This window comes from Montipora capricornis, unplaced genomic scaffold, assembly GCF_036669925.1.
Source record: "Montipora capricornis isolate CH-2021 unplaced genomic scaffold, ASM3666992v2 scaffold_506, whole genome shotgun sequence".
Taxonomy (NCBI): domain Eukaryota; kingdom Metazoa; phylum Cnidaria; class Anthozoa; order Scleractinia; family Acroporidae; genus Montipora; species Montipora capricornis.
The window spans coordinates 236,401-255,000 of record NW_027180246.1 but is presented as its reverse complement, the minus strand read 5'-3'; the positions used below and the strand labels follow the sequence as shown (position 1 = coordinate 255,000).

General features: G+C 39.3%; 1 protein-coding gene across 1 annotated transcript in view; it reads left to right on the top strand.

Moving 5' to 3' along the window:
• Nucleotides 1–16,413, top strand: part of LOC138036852 (uncharacterized) — a 25,392-nt gene extending 8,979 nt beyond the window's left edge. The window contains exons 2-16 of the mRNA XM_068882916.1: nt 1–22; nt 780–1,446; nt 1,827–2,230; nt 2,693–2,768; nt 2,859–3,055; nt 4,892–5,030; nt 5,557–5,812; nt 6,149–6,651; nt 7,206–7,363; nt 8,594–9,386; nt 10,149–10,237; nt 11,678–11,746; nt 11,933–12,031; nt 12,348–12,552; nt 15,559–16,413. The exon at nt 1–22 is cut by the window's left edge and continues 224 nt beyond it. Coding sequence (XP_068739017.1) covers nt 1–22; nt 780–1,446; nt 1,827–2,230; nt 2,693–2,768; nt 2,859–3,055; nt 4,892–5,030; nt 5,557–5,812; nt 6,149–6,651; nt 7,206–7,363; nt 8,594–9,386; nt 10,149–10,237; nt 11,678–11,746; nt 11,933–12,031; nt 12,348–12,552; nt 15,559–15,995 — 4,114 coding nt within the window. The 3' untranslated portion in view covers nt 15,996–16,413. The remainder of the gene's footprint in view (nt 23–779; nt 1,447–1,826; nt 2,231–2,692; nt 2,769–2,858; nt 3,056–4,891; nt 5,031–5,556; nt 5,813–6,148; nt 6,652–7,205; nt 7,364–8,593; nt 9,387–10,148; nt 10,238–11,677; nt 11,747–11,932; nt 12,032–12,347; nt 12,553–15,558) is intronic.
• The last annotated feature ends 2,187 nt before the right edge of the window (nt 16,414–18,600 follow it).

Genomic DNA, 18,600 nt, shown 5'->3' with positions numbered 1-18,600 from the left:
CATTGTACTGTTGCTGTTGAAGGTATTTCATCATCATCATCATTTATTTGCCTTTATGTGTATAACAGATTTTAAAAAAGCGTACAGCAGGTTGTTAGGCGAGGAGACCTCAGGAAACCACCAGGCTTATAGGCTTTACTGTGCAGTCCTATTTGAATTTGAAACTTTTAGGGGAGATTATTTTAAACCAAGGTTAAACCAGGGCCGGTAATAAATCCGTGCTCCAAGTCATTTTAGTTTGACCAGTCCTTGAATGTAAAGCCCGTTTATTATAGAAAACCATATATTTACTTTTATTATTCAATACATGATTGACATTGTGACAATGTCGTGCGTACTCAGCGTATATCCTGCGATATACGTAATTTTGTGTGTCGCGTAGAACAATGGTAGTTTTTTTTCCAGCTTTTTTTGCAATAAACGTAGAAACTTGTGCTTTGTCATCAATTTGTTGAATAAAAAAATAAATTTCCTGCTCAATCTTGCGGAATATCGCGATATTCCGCGCGATTTCGCAGGATAATTGCTAAAATTGTTCTCCTGAGAAACTTCTGGGGTAAAATCATTGTTCACTTCCATAGTTGAACTTAGAATTTTTGGTTTGTATGTGTATTTCAGAAATTGACACTGATTTTCGACTGGTTTATATAACGGGGAGAAGACAAATCGGACATAAATGCTTTTGAAAGTTAAAATACTACCTCTTTGAATGTCATAACGGCGGCCCTAAAGCAGTTCGTGGCTGATGCTGGTTGATGTTTCATATTTCTTTATTCTAGATACCTCACGTATCTTCTCGGATAGGAATTCCAGTCGCTCTAACTCTTCTGTCTATTGCTTGGTCACCGAAGATGCGCAAGTTTCAAATACAAAGTGAAGAACATGTCTTTGCTCAACGCAACAATGGTGTCACCGGCTATGCCGAGGAAGACGATGTCCAAGTTCCAAGTGTACAAAAACGAAATGCTAGCGCTCGCGGCAAGGCAGCAATTATCTCCTCTTTGTGGAGCATTTTTCTCACACCTCTAGTAGCCACGTTCTTCTCCAAAATCTTTCACATTAACGAGTTGTATAATATGTCTGCTGGATTTAAGGCAATCAACACAAGTAATCCATCATTTGTGTTCTTCATCCTCCACGTTGTGGCCAGCTTCTTTGGTTACCATCTTGGATGGTTGTCTTGCTCGCTTTGTATGCAGCGAATTGCTTATGCGCTACCATTGACGCTGGCCACACCGATCGCAGTTCTCATTGTTCTCGTTCCGGGGTTTTGTGAGTCGAACATAATTGTGCTGCCTTGTAAATCGGACGACCTCAATTTTATACTTTCTGCTGGATCCCTTTTATGGTTATCACAATTCTTTGCAACGACGTATTACGTGTGGAAAAATAAAGGACTGATAATGGCCAAGGCGTATGACCTTCTTTGGATTCCGTCTTACAACGGTATGCAGTGCTATTCGCGAAACACTATTGACTCATTTCTTGTAGGAAATTCCTTGCTTACTCGAACGACACAGGCCTACCCACAAGGAACAAAGGCAAATATTTTAGCATCATGGTCATTGTTACCTTTGGTTTGTTGGCAAATGTTAAAGGATCTGTGAATGTTGCTTATGTTAATGCGTGTGTCGTTCGTGTGAACCAGCCTTGCAGATCCCCTCCCCCACCTCCCCCATGAGCCATGTTTTTTTGTAGCCTGAAATACTGATTAGTTGAAAAAGCAATGCAGTAAAATGATGCATGAGATTTTTCAAGATAAAATTGAGTGATGAGTACCTTACCTCTAAGCACTTGTAATTTCCGATTATCGGTTACTTTTCTAGGTGTGTGCCTTGAACAGTATCTGCTACTGAACAGGCGGAACGAAGTGTCGGATGAGGAACACATCACACAGCAAGATCTGTCAAGCGATCTCAGGATATTTATCTGTACTACTATGTATCACGAAGAGGATTATGAAATGGAACAACTGCTTCGCTCCATCCACGATGTTGATACACACAGTCAGGGATCTGGACGCTATTATGAGTCACACATCTTTTTTGACGGCTGTGTCAGAGCTGAAAAACTCAACAGTTTTGTAGTGCAGCTGGCCTCCTTGGTGGAAAAGACTCTAAAAGTGCCAATAAGTGACTCTACCAAACTAAAAACCCCTTATGGAATGCAGCTTAGGTGGAAGCTTCCCGGTGGAATGGATTTCACCGTTCATCTCAAAGATAATGTCAAGGTCCGAAAAACTTCAATAAATAGCTAGATTATCACCTGACATATCCGGAGATCCCGTTTTCAAGACCCGTTGTGACCACAGAGCACTCGTTGAATTTGTTCCTTGTAGTCCCTCCCTCAACTTCTCAGCAGCACTTGTAAATAGCTAACTGGTTTGCCTCAGGCCAGTAGTGATTTTTAACAGTTGTTGTTGTTCTGTTATGTCGTTTCGTTGATTTTCAGTCATTATCCCTGAATAGCCCCTGTGGGGAGACGTTTATTAAGTATGTATAGTGTTTATTATTATTAAGAGTAGCTCAATTAGTGAGTGCTTTCCGAGCGAGAGTTCTCCGTTTGCTGAAGAGTGTGTTAAATGGACTTTCCATTGGTTCTCTTGGTTATTATTTTAACTTCATTTCTGCATCTTCATCATTAATATTTAGGAAATCAGGTTTAATTGTTTGACTAAAATCTTTCCTACTAGGTAAAAAACAAAAAACGTTGGAGCCAAGTAATGTACATGTCATACGTCTTGGATCACAAGGAGAAACTTCTGGGAGGTTAGTTATCGTTCGATCGTTGCAATGCGAATCTCATGTTTCAAAATAAAGTAAAAAACACATCTAACTATTTAACAACTTCTCTTTCAGCAAACGACAATCAGTGCTTCATCTTGACAACAGATGCTGACGTTAAGTTTACGCATGAGTCCGTGGAGGCGTTGATAGATCAGATTGTGGAGGATCCTCATACTGGTGCAGTTTGCGCAAGGACTCACCCGATGGGAAATGGGCCTGCTGTTTGGTATCAAATCTTTGACTATGCCATTGGTCATTGGTTTCAAAAGGTACATTAACTTAGAAAGTGAACCCTCTTCAAAAAAGCCAACAAGCTATTCTTTAAAGACAGACTCATAAAGCTAAGCCACGTAAAACAACAGGCTGACAAGAAGAACAATGACATAAGGTATCTTGAGCTACATTTTCTACACAGGGTAATACTATTTAATTTTCTATTATAAAGAAATATTTCGATAAAATGGTTTCCACAATGCTTTTAAAAGCTGGTTTATTGCGTTTGTAGCTGCCCTACAAAATATTTCTCTTTAGATGTTCCGTCCATTAGAAATTTCTAGGTGTTTTTTTGCCTCGTCAGAAAGTTTTAGTAATCAAGACAGGTGTGATCGAAAACTTTACATTACGTCGTCCTTTTATCCCGAAAATGTTTGCGTAAAATATGATTCTCAAACAAACTTTGCCGACAATGATATGTTATAAATTTTCAGATTTTATGCTTTTTCTAATATCACAGTCTACTCTAACTTCATTGTTGTTTCGAAATTTCTATTCACTATTCAGACTCTTCACTACTTTTCCGAAACCTGGGAGATCTGTTCAGAAAAGTGTCCACCTCATATCCGAACAGATATTTACCTAAATTATATACTCTTTCGGTGCTACAGGATGAATTGATCTCATGTCCTATGCGATACCAGTGCAATAGTCTGCAAATGGTGCTATCAAGCCAATTTGAGAGTAATATACGCATATGAAGTGAAGTGTTGATGAAACCCACTTGAAACTCGGAAAAACCCGAACCCCAGATGGGATTCGAACCCACGACCCCCTGTGATCCAGTCGGATGCCCGAATCACTGAGCTACTGGATTACTATATGGTAAGCAAAGGTGAAATGTGGGGCTTTGACTCGGGCTGCATCACGCAGATACAGAGTCAAACAACGACTGACCGCATAGCTCATAACTTGCATCGCGCAAGTCACCTTAAAGCATATCTGCGATGCAGCCATTTTTGATGGTTGGTTGGCCGCATCTCAGATATGATTTAACATGAATTGCGTGATGCTAGTTATGAGCTATGCTGTTAGTCGTTGTTTGACTCTATAGCTGCGTGATGCAGCTCGAGTCAAAGACCCATAGAGTCATAGAGTCATAGAGCCATAGACTCTCCAGTAGCTCAGTGGCTAGAGCATCCGACTAGATCACGGAGGGTGGTGGGTCCGGAAACTATCTAGGGCTCGGATTTTTCCGAGTTCCCAGTGGGTTCCACCAACATTTCATTCCATAAGCCAATTTTTATGAGTTGATATTGAGGCCAAAGAGGAAGTTAATATAAAAGAAACTATACATAAACGACATATAAGCAATAGACGACTTTTTACCTGTTGAAATAGCCTCATCTAAACAAGAGGGGAAATTTGAGACAGTTATGCAAACCCTCGACTGCGTCTCGGCTTTGCATAACTGTCGAGAACTCTCCAAACTCCCTCATATTTCCTACCAGCCAATCACAAAGCGCGTCTGACAACACATACCCAATTAAAATTCGTGAGATGTCACAGCCGTATTTACCCACTCTCATCTAAACACGTACTATCCTAATCATTTTATAAATACCTTTATTTATGTTTACACTCGGAATTTTAAGCTGTTTGACTTGCAAGACCGCGTTTGAAATAAACCTTACAGCGTAGCGGGATTGAGGCACTGAAATGGCTATTTACAAAGATTAATAGAGTTAATTAACGACCCGTGAGATGTGAAATAAGATCATACCTGTGCCCAATCATATTTAGCCACACCACCCCGCAAAGTAGTGGCAGAAATTCAGAAAATGTTGCCGGATAACATGGTTTGAGACTTTTGATTTCTTTCATTATCCCAGGTATCAAATCACATGCTCGGTTCCGTGTTGTGTTGTCCGGGATGTTTTAGCCTTTACAGATGCCAAGCTGTTCGAGATGTTTTATCAATTTACGCCACGGGAGTGGATCATGCCTTTGATTTCCTTACAAAAGATATGGGTGAGTCTACGGTGAAAAAAAAAATTGAAAACGGAAGATTGAACAGATCACTACAGATCAGTCGATACAGATCACTAATAGGACTTTATTGAAGTTTACGAACTGGAATACCCTGTCAAGCACAATTACAGGAAAAACTGAGACAGACCTTGCCTGACATGGCATCCCCGGAACCATCCTAACCGACAATGGGGCTCAATTAATCGCTTCGGACTTTGAGCCATGTTATGTAAGCACCAAAGAAATAAGGAAAGAATTAGGTCTTTGTTTAAACTCCCCATTGAAAGTATAGGCTGGTAATTTCTTCTCAATTCTACATAACTCGTGTTGAAAAAATTGTGCGCCACGTCTTTGGATACAGACACGAGAAAGGCGGAGAGCAACAGAAAATTTACCCGCTTGAACTAGCCAAAGAAGAACAGTGTTTTCCTGTTCGCTGTTGTAACGAACCACATCTTTCCTTTCAGCAAAAAATTTCTGTTTTCAATATCTTCGAATGATATTCCTGTATATCTTGTATTTGAAGGTGAAGATCGATGGATGTGTACTTTGATGATACAGAGAGGCTGGCGATTGACCTATTGCGCAGCCGCAGTCGACAGTACCTATTGCCCGGAGAGTTTTGATGAATTCTACAAACAAAGGCGCCGATGGACTCCGTCAACCTTAGCCAACTTGGTTTTACTTATCAGAGAGTTCAAAACGACGTTGAGGGCAAACGAACACATCTCTTTGCTCTTCATCTTTTACCAGGCCTTTCTTGTTTTCTCTACTGTTATCGGGTGGGTGCGATTGTAGAATTTATTGATAATTCCTGAGGCTCAAAGAAAAATAAACACTAAGCGCACAAGTTTAACACGCTATCTTAGTTGTCCATTGGAGGCTAGAACTGCAACAGTTTCAAAACCCCCGTATTTAAATAAAGTAATATGTGTGTTAAATATCGAACAAGGGATTTCAATATGCTCTTCGAGAAACATTCTTCTAGTTGGTTCAGCATTAAATAAAGCACCTACCTTCAAAAGATTTATCACTATGCATGGCGTAGCCTTCCTCTTCCATGGTATGACTTACGTAAAGGCCCCTTTACACAAACAACTTTTCTTTTGTTTTTTCAGACCCTCAACAGTTATTTTGATTATTGTTGGCGGAATCATGTACTCGGGAGTCAATATGAATGAAATAACGCTGGTGGTTCTCATCTGCATTCTGGTTATCGCATACGTAATGGTGTGCTTATTTACTTCACAAACCTTCCAACTTAGAGTGTCTAAAATATTAACGTTTGTATTTGCTGTGATCATGTGCATTGTTTTTATCGGAGTTGCTGTCCAAGTCTCAAGGGAATTACGAGACACAGGAGCTGCATCAAAAGTAGAAACAGCTTCTCAGCCAAACATGACCACTTTTCATGATTCTCAACCTTTAGACAGTCAACTACCCGTTAGTGTCAGTTCGCTTTATTTAGCTGGATTGTCTGGCATGTTTATCGCTGCAGCAATATTACACCCAAAAGAGTTTACATGTCTCTTGCACGCGGTGTGGTATCTCCTGTGTTTGCCCTCTGGTTATCTTCTTCTGACAATTTATTCCCTTTGCAATCTAACGGACAGGTCATGGGGTATGTAATACTATCATTCTGATTATTTAAATACTATCATTTGAATCGTATGATTTAAATATTCTATGATCGCGCAATGGATTTGAGCTGGCTATGCGCAATCCCATAACCAACAAACTCGAAAGGAATAATTTGAATTAATTCAGAACGCTAAAATTCTTGGGAATTTTGCGTACCGCCTCAAATTCTAACCTTGGCAACACTTGGCGAGATCATGCATTACGCAAGTTGAGAATATAACCAAGATTGAGAGCGCCAATCAAAGCGATAGATACCATTTCCAAGTCCTTTAGCCCTCAGCCAGCTATTTTTCTTTCTGTTTTTGTCGCTCATTTTACAACGACAGGGAAAAAATATGTCAAAAATATGTGCGATAAAGCTGAAATTCCTTTAAGGTTACGTTTGAATTAGTAAGAAATTACAAACTGTTTTTAGTGTCGTAAAATGATCACAAATATTCCAAATACCTTTGAAGCCTTTGAGGTCTGATCGTTGATTGAAGCTGGATCGTATCTTTGCTTATAAAGCTTATTTTTACTGTCCCCTTTTTAAAGGAACAAGAGAGGGAAAAACTGTGTCGGAAAGTGAAGATTGGTATAAGCTTTTATTCAATCACTTAAACAAGCTATGCATATGCTGTTACCAAAACCGAAATGAACCGAGTCAGGTTCCTCAAGTCTTCATCCAGGAGCATCAAGTCGCAGGTAGCAAGGTACGCCCAAAGAATATTTAGTATTTGAACAGAAAAAAGGAGGATAGCAAGTAAAAAGCACCATTGATTGCACAACTGGACGGAAGCAATTTCTGATCTGCCATTTCTGAATCAGATGTCTTCCTCCTGCTAAAGGGAGCCTATACAATCTGCCGGCAAATGTTATTTCTCCTGAGTGGGTTGTGAAACCCGGGAGAAAATTAAAATACACTATAAAAACACACTATCAAGTGCTTTAAATCAAGTTAAAGAAACGATTTCCTCCTAAATCCAACAAAACTTGAAATAAATGTATACATATGTCATTGATTCAGTCCTTTTACGGGAGCGCATTAGCCCAACAAACTGACCTGCTTTTAAATGAGTGTCTTCATGGCTCAGTTAGTAGAGCATTGCACCGGCATCACAGAGGTCATGGATTCGAATCCCGTTGAAGCTGCCTGAATTGTTCAGGCATCTATGAAGTGATAATTCAGTTAAATTGTCCGGAGGAGTACAAGGATCACTTCCCCCTAAACTTGAAATGATTCAGTATATAAAGCAAAGAATTGAACGTTGTTAATTAACAAGAATGTGACTTGCCATTCTCAATATCAGATATGTCCGAAATTCACGTCATTATCGATAAGCGTTGCGAAGTGTCCCATAGGTTCTTTGGATGACCGTGTCAGGTGACCTCGTCAATCTTAAACAAATATGGTCGTGATACAGAATAGATGCCAGAAATGGAAAGAGCGTGATGAAATTAGTAAGAATGGTAATTTTGTGGCCACTGACATTTATGTGAGAGATTTCACAGTGATTCAAAACGTTTACTGAGATTTATATGGAAAACAGCTGCTGGGCCTGGGTGGCAAGCTTTGCCATCCAGCACACAATTCTCTTAAAACTTTCAAACCGCTCTAAAATCAAGCACTTAAATGTCAGTGGCGTCAAAATTGACATTCTAACTGATTTCATCATGCTCTTTCCATTTCTGGCATTTTTGTCATGATTGACAAAGTCACGTGACTCGGTCATGCAAAGAGCATATTGCTCTTCTCCCCGTAGCTTCAACATCATTTTTGGAATACCGACAACTTAATTAAGTCAGTCTCAAAGTGCCCTCTTACCTCTCCTTCTCAAGAAAGGATAAACAGCGTAAATTACCCTAACTCTAATAGCACTGTCTTATTTTATTGTTGGAAACAAGTATCAAGTCCTTACTGACTCCATTGTCATTCTTCGTAGTTGCACGATTCCTCAGACCAAGCTAAAAACAAAGAAACTATCGTCACCATTACAGAAGAGGGAACAGTCAAAACAGAAGACGCGAAAATCCAAGACACGAAAGTCGTCAAAACTCCTGATGTAAAATTCAAGGATGCGAGATCGGAACGACCCTCACAAACCATTATCCTGTATGAGGAAGGTGGTGGTGTTCTGACAACAGACCACGAAAATGATAGTCTAAACATTTCTAACCAAACGGTGTACTCTGCGGATGAAATTCCAAACAAGAAAAGAGCGATCAATACTTCAAGAAAAATAAAATCAAGAGAATCTACAGAACTTACTGAAGGACGGCTCCAATTGAAGAACTCTCTCACTTTGCGTGAACAAGCAGTCCAAACTGAGGAATGCCTAGATGATCAAATTTTATCGTTTTCACGTCTTAAAGAGAGAAGCCTGCCACAGAAGGTAGAATTTTCAGATGACGATGTGAATTTTCCACAATCTCAGTCCAGCAGTGAAGGAAGCGCTTCTTTAAGTCCAATGAGAATTGGCAATCCCCGTTCGTACAATTCATATCTGGCAAAGAATGGAAACGAATCTAAAGAAATTAAACGTGATCCTGTAAATATCCCGTCTCAGTTAAGTGAAGAACAAGGAAAGCTAGAAAACGACATAGAAACCTCTCCATATTCAGTGTCTGCATTAGTCTCCGCCTCGACATCGATCATGGCTGATATAGATGGGGATCAAAAACAAGGAAGTGAAGATTATTCGATGATGATGTCGTTCACGCCATTGGCATTTAGTGGTACGTGTATAGAAACAAAATTAATCTTAATTAATCGATTTATTTATTATTCCATTAAACTAGCTCAAACTAACTTGTTGAATGTTCAACCATAGAATCAACTAAATGACGAAGACAGAATTTACTGGATTGAAAATCCTTAGCTTCTACAAGGACTAATAAACCATTTTCGTATTCTCAGTATTGGACTGGCACGAGCTTGCAATGGAGGCGAATCCGGGGGAATCTTTTCAATATATTTCCCCCGCATTAGCCTCCATTGCAAGCTACAATCTTAGACAAAAACCTTGAAACACTTTGAACATTCTCGCACCGTCCTCCTCCCGTTTTCAATGTTCTTGTAGCCAGTCAAACAGTAGAATGTCATTTCAACACTGTTGTAGCCAGTCAAATAGTAGAATGTCATCTCAACACTGTTGTAACCAGTCAAACAGTACAATGTCATCTCAACACTGTTGTAGCCAGTCAAACAGTAAAATGTCATATAAACACTGTTCTAGCCAGTCAAACAGTAAAATGTCATATAAACACTGTTCTAGCCAGTCAAACAGTAAAATGTATCCCAACACTGTTGTAGCCAGTCAAACATTAAAATGTCATCTCAACACTGTTCTAGCCAGTCAAACAATAAAATGTCATCTCAACACTTTAAAGGGGTGTTTCAAGGATTTTTGGCGAGGATTGTAGTTCCAGTCCAATATTGAGAATACGAATATAACCCTAACCCTAACCCGATTGTTCTTAACATTTCCGTTTGTCTAGGTGATCGTCCCGAATCAGCGTTGAAAAAGGAAGCTTCCTACTCGAATCTCAACCAACCGGTAGAGCGATGGTTGACTGAAGAATTTATGGTGAGTCAATCTTAAAAAGAACGTGAATAATGACCTTGAATTTATGCTTCGCGCAAGGTACGACCTGAGCCTAACCACGTGAAATTCTCAATTTTAAATTCTTCGGAAACATCCAAGTGATTAAGTGAGCGGCTTAATTCTTCTTTTTCTTTGGATTTCAAAACTGTGTTAACCTAACACTAAATGTCCCAAGTTTTAAGCCTTGATTTCAAAAATACACCTGTATATTTTAACTGGACTTTGCGTATGTAATGGTCTGCCATTACTAATTTTAGAATCTTGAGAGAACTGGATCGAGGAGAAAATGACGTAAAACAGTCACTAGTTCAAGACTGCAATGCGTTTGTATGCGGGCTGAATTAATATGCAGCAAGAGAGTTTTGGGCTTTCCGACTTTTTTACTCGTGTTTTGCATATATAATAAGCTGCATTTAGACGCTGAAATTTTAAGCTAAGGGGTAAATGACGTCACTTTCCCATAGGGTCCAATCAGTCAGCTTTGAACTTGAGTAATGGCAGACCATGATATCCAAAACTTACACTTAAAATAAACAGCCTTTGGATAAAAATCAAAGCTCAAAATTTTCCAATAAGGTGCCAAGCCAACACTCGTTCAAATTCGGAAGAGAAAAAAGGAATTGATTTTTTTTTTTTACCATAATAGCACTTTAGTGTATTTAAACCTCTAGCATTAGAGTACAGAGCCAGACCACATATGAGAAAACGTGAACACGTATGTTTTCCTCCATGCAGTAGAACATGTTTTATTTTTTAAGACCATGTGAAGCCCATATCATAGCTGTATATGTTGCTGGTCAAATCCGGTCTCTGGTTGAATCCGGCTTTACCAAGATTAAATTGGTGATCCTCATTTTACCTGAGGTTGAATGTGCACTCTACCTACTTTAAAGCAGCTATCAACCCCCGAAAAGGATTGAAAACACCTATAACTTCCCTCCAGCTCTGTCTTACGCATCTCTTCTTAAGTTCGCTTTATGTTATCGGTTAAAGGATTCATACGCTTATCCACTCAGTCTCGACATTTCAACATGGTAAGGCAATATTGAACTGTTCTACGAACTTACCAGTAATCGAACTTGGACCGTCCAGATCTATATAGTTTTGTGCCTTTGCCACTACATTATGACGACAAACATGCTCAACCAAACACATTTTTTTTCATTATTTACTTTTTGTATAATAAATCGATGCATATCCATGTGTAATAACCAAAACTAATCTTAACCTGACCCTAATTTTAAGTTTCTTCACTTCATATGAGTGCGTATTGAACCTTGCTAAAATGAGGATCACCGATTCAACCTAGGTTAAAATGCTGTGAGCAGATTTTACCGGCAACATATATAGAATAAGATTGATGCAGCGTCTGAGTTGAACTTTAATTAAGAGTATAATGTTTCGTTCATTCTGTCACTGCAGAATTATGCAAACAATTTTCGTCAACATGGATATGACACCGTGGGATTTTTGCCTGGAATGACGGAAAAGGTAAAGTGATACATCCACACAAGTTCTTTAAAGGTATAATTAAAAAAAAAAACCAAGTTAACAAGGAAACATTAAGCAGCTTTTAAGTCAAATAAAGACACCATTTGCCACTGTGAAGTGACATGTGATAAACTGAATTCAATTCTTAGAGACCCTTTGATAATGTGACCGGCACTTTCTTAACAGGATCTTGAAAATATTGGCATCGAGATAAGAGGACATCGCAAGAGACTCCTACGAGAAATCAAGAAAATCCCACGGGTAGATATTGAAGAGGGTATTCCGGTAAGTCATGGATAGGAGCCTCGAAATTTTTTCCTCAGAGTGGAAGTGAACAGAACAGAGTTACAACGGATTACACGACTGTCCTCTCTGGAAAATACAATGGAAGTTTGTTTTAGATGAAAGAGACAAATACTGGAAGATAATGTTACATTTAAGGCCGTCTAGGTCTTTCTTTTTATCAAAACAATTATAAAAGATCGTTCTTTTTGTTGATTTTGATATTATTGCAATTGCATGTGACTTTATCCTTGAGACATCATTTCGATGGATTCTCTACTACAATTAAAATGTCAATTAAGATTTTCCTATCTTGTAGGACAATGTTGAAGAGTGGTTGAAGGAACTTGGTCTGGGGGAATATTGGCCCACTTTTGAAAGGAGTGGGTACAAAGAGCCAAGCGATTTGGAAGATATAAAAAACATGAAAAGAGATGGCTTAAAGGAAACGTTTAACATTTACAAGACAGGCCATTTCAAGAGACTGTCATCTGCGATTCGGAAGCTCCAATACCCTAATCAAGGTAACAAATGGTTTATCAAAAAGGGTCCATTTTACCCTTACTTATGGTCAGTTTTGCTTAGCCTGGAAAAGGTACGGCAATAAAAACGACCCAACATAGTTACCTATTAGTTAACATTCTTTCGTTCATCTTGTGTCCAAAGCAAAATTATTTAGACATGTCCCATAAAATATTGCATGGTGAATAGACACGGTAAGGAAATTTGCTCACGTTTTTGGCAATCAGACGAAAATATCTCTCTACTTGTATTCTGTGAATAATTTTGAACCTGCTCTGTGATGAAAGGATGAGAGAGACACGACAGGGACTTTTTGCAGGCTCTGGTTCCCTAGAAAGTGTTTTCAACGATAGAGTGTTTTGCTTAACTAAACTCTCAGGGGCACCCAACGACCAATTTGTTGTAAAATGTATTATTATACCCCAGTTAATGAAAATACATGTTATTCAGGCATTTTCAGGTGTTTTTCAGTGTTGCTGGGAAAACATTATCTGTTCCTTTTTCCCAGCAAGACACACAAGAAATTTCCCAGCCAGCTAGATAAAATTGGTCGCTTTCCCAGCCAGCTGATCAAATTTATTTCCCAGCCAGGAAATCCGGGCGCTTTCAAATCCCTCGATCCAAAACGACCGAACAAAAGCGACAAAACCGGGACAAAACAGGTTTTTTCCGCAAGCGCAATCACTCTGACCAGCCGTTGTATGTTTGTGACTACTCTCTGGGAGAGGGAAGGGGTTCCTTTTTTTTTTTTTGTATTTTTTAGTCGTCCTCAGTCTTCAGAGTTTCTACAGCCAGCTCGGGTTGAAATGCTAGAAAAAGTCAGTAATTCCCAGGCAAAACCTCTGTCAATAACAAAATTTCCCAGCCAGCTCATCAAAACACCTGTATTTTTGCCAGCCAGCAAGATTCCTCTGGGAAACAGATAAAGTGAGGAACAGATTCGTTGGGTGCCCCTGCACACTGCCTCCTTCTTATACCACATCCCCCTCCCCACATATACCACATTCCCCTCCCCCCAATTAAATGTTGTGTGAGAATTTTTCGGGCGACTGCCAATAGTTGTGAAAATCAAGGGTGTTCCAACAAACGTGACGAGTAGTGTATTTGTTTCAAGGAAATCGGCAAATCTGTAGAGGGTGTAAATCGGATGTCAAGTCTCTTTAGAAAAGAAGTAAACTTGTTACTAAGATAAACGGATTGTCTGTTCGCATGCCTGGTTTTTAAAAAAGTGGATAGTTGGTCTGAACATGATAATAATCAAGGAATATGTGTTGGAGAGTGTTTAGAAGGCCAAATAATTATAATTATAAATACTATGTGGTGTATTAGGGAACATCTTTAATACGCTGTGTACCCCATTTCCAGTAAAGTAGTTGACACTGTGTACTTTGATTAACGTAGCGTGCACATGACATCGGGGGCTTTAGTTATTATTGAGACGAGAATCGAGCGAAATAAAGGCGTTCTTCCTTGCACTAGTACCGATGTTGGCATTTGAAGGAGTGACAGCGGTTAGCGAAGGGAATAACGCTAGAGAGGTGGGATTGCTGACATCTCGTGAGTTCGGTGTGTATTTAATTATTATAATATACCGAGTCGTGCCGATGTGGAGCTTGTACCAACTCAAGAAGAATTTACAGGATGATTAAATCAAATTTGACTTACTGAATGCAAATTGGAAGCGATCGTCAACGATCCACCGTGCGATTCACAAGACATAGTTTAGCTCGATATGTAAGGGGGTAAGAGTTTCCAGGAATAAGAGCCATCCTATCCCGATGCTGTACTCCAAACTAGCTTGGAAATGTGAAATCAAAAAAATCCCGGTACATTTCCTGCTATTGCGGCACGGTTCACCATGGTGAATCGTCTGTTTAAAGAAATGAACTGTTTATCTTTCACCTCACCGACGGTTCACGTTGCGATTCACGATTCAAAGCCATGTCGTCACAGACCAGTGATTGCAAACGTCTAATTACGTTTTCATATTTTCAAACCTATACTTTTCTTCCTTATAACAAGCATTAGACGGGCAAAATTTAGAAAGGATTTATTGGGTTATTTCACCCTTGTGCATACATAAATTAACCTAATTAATGAAAGTAAACAGTGGTATGGTCAAAAGTCGGGTATGACAAACAATGGACTTGTTTTGCACTTTAACAGGGAAATTACAGAATTGTCGTTTCCCATTAATTAATAACATGTGTCGTTTTCATTAGCTTTATATTTTCAGAGTTTAAGCCTGAGTTTTTCAAAATCGGAGCACCAACCATTGCCGATGAAACTGCTCTTTTGCTACAACTGATTTAGTCGGTTCTATTGCAGAAAGAAACGTGTTCAGGGGCTGTAATATATTTGCATAGCTATTCTGACTCCTTGGTGTATATGTCAATCAACGCTGACCGTTACACTTGATAACCATGTCAGTCCGTTTGGGAATCGAGCTTATTAAAATGTTCAGAGGACAAAAATGTACTTATCACACGAGTTTGGAAGTGGTGAAATATTGCACGGCGTATATTGCATTGCACGGCTTGATACTACACGTACACCATTACTTAGACAATACTGTAGGTAAAGACAGATTCAACCTGAGCCCGGATTTGAGCGATACACACTTTATTCAAGGTATGAAATGATACACGAAATAAATCATATTAAACTGCGGATATGGAATCAAGAGAAGCTATGAACCTCGCAGTTATGAACGCAATTTTAGCAACTGCGTAGAGAAGCCTTAAAAACTTTTCAGGCTTCTCTACGCAGGTGCTAAAATTGCGTTCATAACTGCAACAATCATAGCTTCACTCGACATTTTGTTCAAGATGTAAAAATCAAACTATCTAACAAATACAAAGACTAAAACGTACAAAGTAGAACGCATAATTAGATAAAGTGCACCGTCATCATTGAAGAAAACACATATCTGTTTTTCATATAACACTTTAAGCTTTATCACTCAAGTTCCTCTACCGTAGTGTACTGATGATGAATTTATATTTCAGGACAGAAGAAAATCCGTCTGACGCGCCGTGAGCTCGATCGTCTTCCTCTAGGCTACCTGGATGATATCGACCCCAACGAGTGCGCATTTTGGCATGGGTTACGTGAAAGGTGTCTTATTCCTGAGCTCTCTGCTTTTGATCAAACCTCGAGCCTCAAGGAAAAACTCGTGGAGCTTCGAAACACATCATTAGTGGTGTTCGCAGTCACAAATGCACTGTGGATAATCATTATACTGACTTTGGTTCAACAAAAAGACCTTAAAGTATTGGGTGTCGATGTTATAGGGCTCGGTTTCCTCACTATCTATGGGTGTATCTTTGTTATACAGTTTCTTGCCCTTTTAGGTCATCGTTTTAAAACAGTAATTCATGTTTTAGCGCGTACCCCTTGGAAACTAAGTCCAAAAGTTGGAAACAATCGTGTTTCTTCCGCTTAAGCATTCAGGTGTTCAGGCTGAGAAGTGAGAACAGAAAATATCCCAGAGAACTCATTTAGCGGACAATGTATTTTGAGGCCAGTTTGCGGAAAATTTTAAACACCTCTCCTAAAGGCTCACCCAGTCTTCTATTTTCCTACCAACTCACGATTATCTAGTCTAAGATAAATTTTGCTACTTTTGAATAAAATTAGGCCTACTTACCTCATTCCGGTTCCATGTTCCTTTGTTCCCTGACAAAACTTGGCCGGTTTCTCCTTGTTACTACCGTTTTTTCTCTGCTATGGCATAATCTGATCGTGCCATGGCATCCCACAACTCTTGCCCCGAAACATTTTACATGTCTTACCATTAAACAAACGATTTTCTGTTATTCTAAACTTTGTGGGAACAAAAAGTCCTTGTAGGATTGATTCCAACTCACCACAAGGGTCGATGTCTGACTGTCAGTTATCCCGCGAAAAAAGTCGCAAACCGCGGCCCTCCTGAAAACATTGCCGTATTTTATTTATATTTCCCTGAATTAAATTCAAGTAATGACAATGTTTCCTTGTAATAAAAGATAGTACAGGATCCTTTGTGGACTTTACATTCCGGAGTAAAAGAATTCGCTTCAATGCTTTCTCATCGCGCAGAATGCCTATTGTTCTCTGGACATTTACTTCCAGTTAAAAAAATGTTGTAGATCTGTCATATCGCGCGTCATTATGCATAAACGCTTAGAAAGAGCTTCGGTCATTGGTTGCCATGAACGCACAACGACGCTCATTAACTCGATGAAGGCGGCAAACTTAACAATGAACGCAGAGCGCTATTGTCTTTTCTTTTGTTTCGCAAAACTGCACAGAATAATTATGCGCATACTTCGTACGGAACATTTCATGACACGGTTTTCCATTTTGCTTTATACCATGGGCAATTTTTTAGATTCGTTTTGTTTGGACAAAAGTTATAACTCACAAAGAATGATGAACTGTCAAATTATCTCTCCGCAATCGAAATAATTGTGTTCAGTGAAAATAAACACAACGTTCTATTTGTGAGTGTTTTGCGTTCGGAAGCTGCAGAGGTTGAATAACGAGCTTAATAGAAGAAAAAGATGCACCATTTGGAAAGATTGCGCTTAAAACTATTAAGTTATCTATTACCGCTACAGCGCTTTCTCTGAAAATCTTTTGTGCTGCTAATAGTTGATATCCACTGGTGCATTTCGATCCACCGGCACCCCTTTGTTCTGTCATTAGACTCTATAAATATTCCAGTTTCCTTCCTTTGCCCAAAATATTCGAACTGTTTTGAAGATGGAGAAACGTTTTTGATATTTGCAAATAACATGTTCTTCCAATAAATCCCTTCCCTGCTAGCAAAGGTCTCTCACGAAGAGGCAAAATGAGAGGATGGAGAGACCTCTGCCGGCTTCCGACGCGTTGTTTGATGAAGCCGCCGACCAAATTTCTGGTCGAAGCTTACCGGACAGAGCTGAAAAACGACTGCGCAAGTCACTGATCCCGCGGCACGAAACGCAGGCTCAAGGGCGCGCTCATTCAAAAAGACTATCTGTTCGCCGGAAAATGACAGCCGTTGATTAAATCAAAAAAATAAGGTCGCTGTTTGAAAGATAAGGATTTTGTCACAATTTTTGACGAGTTTTGATGTTTTTCCAAAAATTGAAGGGGTGTACAAATTGTGTAAAAATTGTTTTCGCGTGGTAAATGCACCTTTCGTGTGACTATACGGTGAATGGAGGTAACGAGCGCTGCAATGCTTACTTTTTTGACAGTGTTGGCTTTTGTCGCAAGTTTCTCGAACGGTTTTTGCAAGTTTTTAGTTTTCTGGGAGGACCAGAAATTCCCTTAAACCCTGTTTTGGCGATGTTCTGCCGGTGGAATTGGTGAGAGCTTCGAACTTATCGGTGGAGACTAGTTCGTCGAGTGGTTGCGATACAGGACAATGCCTCTTTGTCTGTGTCGGTAAAGAGACATTGAAAAACCTTATGACGTTCCAGATACTCTCTATAATACTCTGAACAATAAAGGAAGACAACTGGTGAATTATAGACCGGGTAGTGAATGGTGACACGCTTACAAAAGATATTTTGGCAAGCATGCTTAAGGGCCTACTGACGTATTTTTTGGGGTGCGTTGCTAAGGATGTAATAGTTAACTAATTCGAGAGAATTTGACATTATTTTGGTCAGTTTCCGACTTTTGTAAACCAATGACCCTAAATATGACGTCATCATGCCACGCCCATGGTCACGTGACCAGTAAAAGAAAACTCTAAATTTGTCTACGTGCTACGCTTTTGCTAATTTGTATTCGTTTTTGCATCCAGCCAAGCATGGTTTTCTTTTTATTTTTAAAATGTTCTTTTTAGAGAAATAAACGATACTGAAATACCCATAAAATTTTCAAAAAAGATGATTTGAAAAAATCAATGCTTACCTACATTCTGTATCTGGAGGTGAAACGTGCCATATGAAAAAAAATTAATTCAAGTCAAAGACCGCTGGAAATTTAGGTTTTTCCTTAAACCGGAAGTCAGTTTGTTTACGCATGCGCAGTTGATCGGAGAAGGAGCGTGAGGAAGGGCTAGGAAAACCTGC